This window comes from Apaloderma vittatum, unplaced genomic scaffold (assembly GCF_000703405.1).
Source record: "Apaloderma vittatum isolate BGI_N311 unplaced genomic scaffold, ASM70340v1 scaffold12108, whole genome shotgun sequence".
In the NCBI taxonomy this organism is placed as follows: Eukaryota; Metazoa; Chordata; class Aves; order Trogoniformes; family Trogonidae; genus Apaloderma; species Apaloderma vittatum.
This window is the reverse complement of record NW_009730240.1, coordinates 15,418-23,770: the sequence shown is the minus strand read 5'-3', so window position 1 is coordinate 23,770 and position 8,353 is coordinate 15,418. Positions and strand designations below refer to the sequence as shown.

Sequence of the window (8,353 nt, the reverse complement as noted above, 5' to 3'; positions counted from 1 at the left end):
GCAGGTCCCTTCCAACCATCTCTTTTCTATGACTGTATTATAAACTTAGTGAGTACTTAGCAAATTATGTTTGTTCTTTAATATTGTTAGTATGTAGCATTAGAATTCAGTCACAAGGATGAAAACCTAATTCTGCTACAACATTTCCATTATGGATTTCTAACCTTGTCAGTTTTCAGTTGTAGCAATAATTCTTAACTTAACGGGCTGTAGTCCATAGAAGCTCTTCAGGATAATCAACAATAGTTCTACCACACAAACTGTGTTGTTACAAGTTCTTGAAACATCTAATAAAGCTAAGCCAAGCGAAGATGCAAAGTCCTGCGCCAACATTTTCACCAGTATAACAACTAGGTAATCATTTTTCTATGGAAGTTCTGACATGGATTTTCAATCAACACAAATTTTCATGTGTCTTGACCTGTTACAGTTACAAAGGAAAAATACCCCATCTATTTCATGTTAATGCAAATACTCCAATTGTATGTGTATTGTGTCTAAAGAAGATAACAAATACCTGCATAATATTGGTATGAGAAGGTCAATTTTTCTTCTTGCTTCATTACAGCGTCATTCAGTTGCCTTACACCAGCAATGGAATTCAAATAGCACCTTACGGGCGCAACATCCGCCTGGTGGCCAAGCTCATGGAGATGGAGCTGGTTGTCATGTGGAACAACGATGACTATCTCATGGTTAGTAAAATGATTTCATAAAGCAAAAGAGAGAACTCACTTGAAGCTTTCCTCAGCCTATTCCAGCAGCTACAATGTTTTGCTAATGGGATGTTGTTTAAAGTTGCGTTAGCCTTAATAGCGTGTGCCATAGACTTGTCATTTCTGCTGTACTTCCCCTGGACACCTTTTGGTTTCAAACACATGGTACTTCTACCAGCTCCCTTGTTTCTTTCCTTTTCTTTGAGTCTTTTCATGTTTTCCTTCCAAAGTCTGATATATTTTAGAGAGAGGGTACATTCTCTCAGCATCACCTGAGATGTTAATATCACAGAAGTCACAGAATTCTATATTGGGAGATGGTTATGTCACAAACTGTCTGGGAGATTTACCATTATGACAATCACACATATCATGGGAAATACTACTGCAATGGGCACACACTATATTCTATATATAGTCAGATTATTTTGTCTGATCTAAGGTTTACGTAATAATTCATTGATTGTAGCCAGTAGTAGTATTACCCCTTTACTCTCCAGAGCAATAGATAACTGAAAAACCTTCTTCTGAATACAGATTTTCTTCCTGTAACCTTCAATTTCTTAAGAGAACAAACCTGAAATTCATGCTCCATCAAAAAAAAAACAACAAACGAGCAAAGAAACAGTGTAATTTCCTTTTGTATTTTCTTCTGGGTCCTTAGAATATTATGCCCCCTCAGTTCTCTGTATATGTCTTAGAATCTTATTCTTTTATTGAATTAAAATACCCCACAACTATCACTATTTTCTTATGAGGAAAAGAAGTTACTGCTTACAAAACTTTTCCTCCAATTAAATCCTTAAAAGAGTTGGAAGGATCCTCGAACCGAATTTGTTTGAGAAATACAATGCTATATAGGTAATTTTACTTAGGGTGGTCCTTTTAAATGTTTTCTTTTATTTTAGGTTTTGACTGAAAAAAAATATATGGGGAAAACCTGTGGAATGTGTGGAAATTATGATGGTTACGAATTGAACGAGTTTGTGAATGAAGGTAAGATCGAGGGACAGGTCAGGTGGAAGTGTGGAGACACTGAATTGCTCAATAAACTGATCTCAGATCAGCACAGGCAGATGGAGTTTCCTATACACATCCCAAAAAGGAGTTCTAAAATGTACACAATGTATTTTGGGTTGTGATGAGTTTAACCCCATGTGTAGGGGAAAGTATAAGAATGGGGGACAAGGAGAAGAGGCACGAATTAGCAGCTGGCAAAAGATAAACCAGCTGGCAGAAAAACAGTAGCAACTCTTACCATGTAAGTTGGTAAGTGTAATAGATTAGGAAATATGTCAGAGAAATAATCAAGGAACATTTCAATTAAAAAAATAAACATTATTGAATAGACTCCTGGTAAAGAGCAAGAGAGGTAGTTGTTAACATCAGGAAGATCACTTAACAGGACCTTTTGCAGTCAAAGAGTAGAATCAGAGTTTTGCTACATCAGAGCAACAAGTAAAAAAATCTGTGAGCTTTTTCCTGACAAATTATAACTCTTCAATTTACAGGTAAAGTGCTGGATACGTATAAGTTTGCTGCATTACAAAAAATGGATGATCCATCAGAGATCTGCCTGTCTGAGGAGATACCAATTCCTACCGTTCCTCACCAAAAATACGTAAGAAAGATCTTATTGGATTTGTGCAGCATGATTCTTAACAGAGGTAGAAAGACAGATAAGAACCAAGGATGGAGAGCCAGTGGTTTCATAAAAAAACAAATTATGTGAAAATGGATAAAGTCAAAATTTGTATACCATGATATGAGAAACAAAAGGAGCTATTTGCATTAAAATACACTTTGAAAAATGCCCACAGGCATGCCTGAGGCTGGCTTTATACCACTTATAAACCTACTAGCATTTAGCTCACAGCTTCCAGAAATTTCATGCAACTCGTGACAGAAAACTCGTGGAAACCAGTGAAAATTTGAATTTTTTACTGAATAGCGAGAGACCTGACATTACTTTTAGTGGCTGGGAGGCTTAACCTTTTGAGGTTGATTCTCTCCCAGACTTTGTACTGCAGGAGGCAACATGCTAGGAGGTACAAACGTATCAAATGTTGGCTTAAAGGGGAATGAATGCCCCTGTTTTCACACAGGGGGCATTTGTCCTGGAACTGAATCTCCATGAGACAACATGCTCCGTACCTGTAATGTCCTCAGCCGTATTTAAGGGGATTGATGGTACTGAATTTCTCCTGCATTTAAAGTTAAATACATCTTATTAAACTGCAGGAGGGGGACAGGAAGCAAATAAGCCAAGAGGAAAATCAGAACTAACATCGATATTCTACTGTGGTTTTCACATGGGGGAAACTATAGGAACAATTTTCTTTGTCTTTTTATATTTAGGCCGTGATCTGCTCTCAGCTACTCAACTTGGTGTCACCAACCTGCAGTGTGCCAAAGGATGGGTTTGTCACCCGCTGCCAGCTCGACATGCAGGACTGCAGCGAGCCAGGACAAAACAACTGCACTTGCTCTACGCTGTCAGAGTATTCAAGGCAATGTGCTATGTCCCATCAAATGGTGTTCAACTGGAGAGCTGAAAACTTCTGCTGTAAGTTCAGAGGTTTTAGTCGTAGATACGCTTAACCTTGCTATATCTTACAGAGGGAGAACGCTGATGAATTGGAATTTAAACCCGCTGATAGAAGTCACTACCGTCTTGAATCAAACAAATTATTTTCTTAAGAGCACAACAGTGGTTTCTGGCGAAGCACTAAGAAGAGCACGGAAGCCTCAGAGGAGAAAGAGGAAGCATGAAACAGAGAAAGCTCCCTCCATGTCAATCTGAGACCAAAGGAGAAACATCCACCAAGTGAAAATCATTAAATTTCTCAGACTTCCAGCTGGAGGCTGTTCTCTCTTAGTATAGATTTTTCATTATTGCACTTAGCAAATTAGCCAGTGGAGAGAACTTTTAAAAGGCCTCTGAAATCCTTGATTTTTTTTTTTTTGCTAAAAAATTGCTATAAACCCTTTTGTTCACAGACTTTCAGTAGTCATTTTTGAGATGCTCAACCTTCTTAATTGCAACTACTGATTGGAAGTAAATAGGAACGAAATTTTGCATTACTCTCCAAGCTGTACATGATTAGACATACTATTTTTCAAGTCTCTGTTTTTTACCAAAGTTCTGATTCACTTTTTGCAGTCCTTTTGAATTCACCTGGAAGTTAGATCTATAGGCAGTGTTATGTAGCAGGGCTCATTGTTTTAGAAAAAAAACACGCTGTTCATAAAAGAAGTCAAAAGTTACTTAAATTGATGTTATTTCTAAACCAACTCTAGGTGATCCTGCTCTGGCAGGGAGGTTGAACTAGATGATCTTTTGAGGTCCCTTCCAATCCCTAATATTCTGTGATCAAAATACCAGAGATACAGCTCATGACAAAAAAAGAAGAGCTTTCAAAATGACCTTGCTTAATATGATATTGTCCTTCAGAAGCATATAATTTAATCGTATTTTAATTTGCCTTTTGCACGAATATATGGTCATGGATAGCAAATTCACAAAATAAGCTCCTTTGTTGGGAAAGTATTTCTCCTTAGTCCTTCATTCTTATTTCAGTTTCAAAAATCTTTAAGATTGGCTACCATTTCAATTTTAGCATAGGAATAGTGAAAGCCCAGTTGAATTATATTCCTGCAGTCATTTTTCCACTTGCCATTGCCTACCGTTTTTACTTAAGAGGCGTTGCATCATTTTACCTTCACTGTGTCTCCAGTGCCGTATTCTTCTGTTCTTCTCTTGATCTTCACATGTTGTTGCCACTCTTCATTTTTTTGTTTGGTATTTGACAGAAAAGCTGATGTTAGTCTTTCTTCATTCTTGCTGAAAATATTCCCAACTAAGTTCCATTATTATCCCTCACGCTTTAAAAATGCACTTCCTTCCAAAATTATTTTTCCCCTCCTTTTCTCCAAGGTTATTCATTTTACATAAATAGGTAAGCTATTTCGTTCTTTGCTTGGTCTGAGGTTGGATTTAATCCATCAAATTTGTCAATTCTTTGTGCATTTTATAGATTCAGATAAATATTAGTAAGGCACTGTGTGAATTTACAGAACTGTACAAGAATTCTTAGATTAAATAAATAAAAGCTAGAGTGAATATGACGGTAATGATGAATGCTCAGGTGATTAATTGAATATTGAGGCGCGATAAGAGAACGTTAATGCCAGAAACTACAAGTTCTTCTCCTAGGTGGTGGAAAAGGAGAGATTCTTCTATGCTCACACTTTAAAAACCTTAACGCTTCCACTGTTTGTTGCAGCTGTGGGAAAATGTTCTGCCAACCAAATCTACGAGGAATGTGGTTCTCCGTGTATTAAAACCTGTTCCAACCCGGAGTACAGCTGTTCCAGTCACTGTACCTATGGTTGCTTTTGCCCAGAAGGTATCATTTTGGTATTCTTCGTATCCTGAAGGGCCCATAAAAATGTTTTTGGCATATGTCCAGCCAAGTGGGATAGACTTTCAGGGCACTGTGCCAGTTCTCAGGTAATGTAATATAACTGGAGACTTCAACAGTCAGATCCTTTGTGACTATTTGCCATAAAGAGTTGTGGCAGCATTTTCCTTAAAAGTCCATGCTATGTGATGGAATAATTATATGCTGCCCGCTTAAAGTTCTGGATTATAATAATCACTGAGAAAGCTTAATTAATTTCCTATCCCAAACAGGTACGTAGCCTTTCAGGCTACCAGCAAGAGATAACATGCCTCGGAGATGTTCTGCAACACTGTGGGCATTTTGTAAAATCACTTTTAAATAGTTCAAGATGAACTTCCTATGAAAATTGTAATTATTACAAAAATTTGCATCATTTCTTGAAATTTCAGAACTGAAATATCTTTAAAGGTTGCTGCGGTGTGGGTATTTATATCAGTATTATCACCATTTTATAGCAGTCAAAAGTAATGTGTTGTGAGTTACATATTTAAAGCCAGACTTAATACTCTGGAAAAGAATATTAAGTCCCAACTTAATCAGAATGTCATAGAAAAAAAAAAAACAAAACACAAAAACATTGAAGCTTGCTGTTGTTACAAATTAAATTCAAATTTCAAATGAAGGAAATGGTCTGCACTTTGATACAACAAAGCAGCCAAATGACGTTACCATTTGTAAAGAGTCAGAGCAATTTCAATTAAAAGAAAACATCCTGCATATTATATCTCTAAGCAAGGGCAGCAGCAGTGCAAGAATAGCAAAACATTCAAGCTAGAATAGCTTTGGCGCTAAGTAAGGGTATGGAAAAATATTCATTTTTTTTACTCTTCTTTGGCAGGAACTGTTCTTGATGACATTTCAAAGAATCGAACGTGTGTTCACATTAGCCATTGTCCATGTACACTGAATGGGAAAATATATGCTCCGGGAGAGACGATGAAAGCAGCATGTAGGACCTGGTGAGTACCAACAGGTACATTCGTGAGAGGATGGAGAGTATCCTCACCCTGGAATTGGAAAATTGAGCCCAACTTTTCAGGGAGCAGCTGCAAATGCGTCAGATTATCGATGAGGCCACCGCTTTTGCAATCAAAGATGTACATGTCTTCCTGATTTATCTTTAGAAATACAAATGCTCCTTCAGAACACACAGAATAATAGCATTTTTATCTCCCCTGTGAAAGTGGAGGTAAAATTACTACAAAACAAATATCCATCACCACCATTTCAGTGCTGAAAACTAAATTTCTGTTTTTGCAACAGAAAATGATTAAGTAGGACAATATTTTTTAAATTTGGAATTTTTTCCCCCAAAAAGTGTAAATTTTTGTGTGTTACTTTTCTTGCTACCATAATTCTAATTAATAAGGTAGAGGATAAATAATGGAGTTTGATCTTGAACCAATGAACACACTTTTCATCATAAATCTATTCAGGAAAGTTTACTGGTAATCCATACAAGAGCTCAGCAACTTTAAATTAAGATGGACAAGTGATAGACAAAGAAAATCAAAGCATAGAATGCATTATGGGAAAAGTGGTACAAATTATATCTGTCATTGCTAGGAAGTAGCAAAGTTTTTAGAGCATAAAGAATAGAAATTGCAAAACAATGGAAAGGAAAGTTCAGAACGTATGTTACGCTGTGCTCACTAAGCAGATATGCGTCCTGATCAGCCACAGCAAAGCATCCAACAGGAGAATCGACTTCTCTGCTGGGAAATAGTGCCTTGGTATGCGAATAACCTTACACAGAATTTCTTGTTTTCCTCAGTGTGTGTATGATGGGTCAGTGGAACTGCAGAGACTTGCCCTGCCCAGGGAGGTGTTCGCTGGAAGGAGGCTCCTTTGTTACCACGTTCGATTCTAGATCATACAGGTTCCATGGGGTTTGCACTTACGTTCTTATGAAGGTAATTTCCTGCAGCCTAGAAACACACAGTGTCAATCGGGACATTTTAGCCTGTCTTTGGTTTCTTATTAGAAAACAAATTTGCTCTTTCTATGCTATATATTCATTCCACAAATCATTGTTCTGACACAGACTTCCCTTTTCACTATTTTTCTCCAGAGCTCCAGCCTGCCACACAATGGAACCCTAATGGCTGTATATGAAAAGTCTGGTTATTCTCCTTCTGAGACAACCCTTAGTGCTGTAATCTACTTATCTACAAAGGTAAGCATTCCCTCCGTGGGTTCTATCCACATTTCAGTAACCAGATTAGCAAAATAAATACTTAAAGACAGCGCTACTAGCCTGAACTTTAGATACCAAAGACACATTCCAGCTCATGCACACACAGTAAAGATCTCAGTTGCCACATAAGCTCAGGAAGTAAATTTTCAAAGTGAAAACTGAAAGCAGTATGGAATAACATGTGAGGAAAAACTTGAATGAATTTTTTTCCTCTTATATGGGTCATTGACAATAGTTGCTTAAGTTAAAAAATACATAAATACCATCACTACAGATAATTACTTCTGATTCCTCATTCTTTTCTTACAGGACAAAATTGTGATTTCTCAGAATGAACTCCTTACTGATGACGATGAACTTAAGCGGCTACCTTACAGATCAGGTAACGAAAAGGGAATGTATGTAAAAAACAGATTACAATAAATGTCTGTTTTACACAGTCAAGCATCTTCTCTCTCACAGTTGCCAATAGCAGAGGTTTTAGAGGCTTGTAGGCAGAATGCTAGAACACCTACAGAACACATTAAAATCATTATTTTGCAGAATCCTACACATCAAAATTCTCTGTTTCTAACTGTGCTTGGTTTTTTAGGTGACATCACTATCTTCAGACAGTCCTCAATGTACATTCAAATGTACACAACCTTCGGGCTGGAACTTGTAGTTCAAACGTCACCTGTGTTCCAGGCCTATGTGAAAGTTGGATCCCAATTCAAAGGCAGAACCCTGGGTAAGCAATCCAGTCCCCATGCGAAGGAGAAAACGTAGGGAGTATAATTTTGAAAGCTTGGTACTCATCCTTTATGGAATAAACTTTCTTTTCTGGGTTCAAAGAAAAAAAACAAGAATACCTGCATCGGAGTACTGACATGCCAAGAATTTGTTTTTCACTAATGATTTAAAATGAATCAAAGAAATCTGATGGGTGATGGTTTTCATCTGCAATATAACACATGTTTTCTGTGTGCCTTTTG

General features: G+C 37.2%; 1 protein-coding gene across 1 annotated transcript in view; it reads left to right on the top strand.

Moving 5' to 3' along the window:
- Positions 1–540: 540 nt before the first annotated feature.
- The window catches only part of LOC104277922 (mucin-6), a gene marked incomplete at its 5' end in the record, with an annotated part of 20,084 nt that continues 12,271 nt past the window's right edge, over positions 541–8,353 (top strand). Inside the window, 10 exons of the mRNA XM_009874730.1 lie at positions 541–695; positions 1,625–1,712; positions 2,228–2,337; positions 3,075–3,282; positions 5,003–5,125; positions 6,021–6,141; positions 6,957–7,095; positions 7,254–7,358; positions 7,689–7,761; positions 7,972–8,109. Coding sequence (XP_009873032.1) covers positions 541–695; positions 1,625–1,712; positions 2,228–2,337; positions 3,075–3,282; positions 5,003–5,125; positions 6,021–6,141; positions 6,957–7,095; positions 7,254–7,358; positions 7,689–7,761; positions 7,972–8,109 — 1,260 coding nt within the window. The remainder of the gene's footprint in view (positions 696–1,624; positions 1,713–2,227; positions 2,338–3,074; positions 3,283–5,002; positions 5,126–6,020; positions 6,142–6,956; positions 7,096–7,253; positions 7,359–7,688; positions 7,762–7,971; positions 8,110–8,353) is intronic.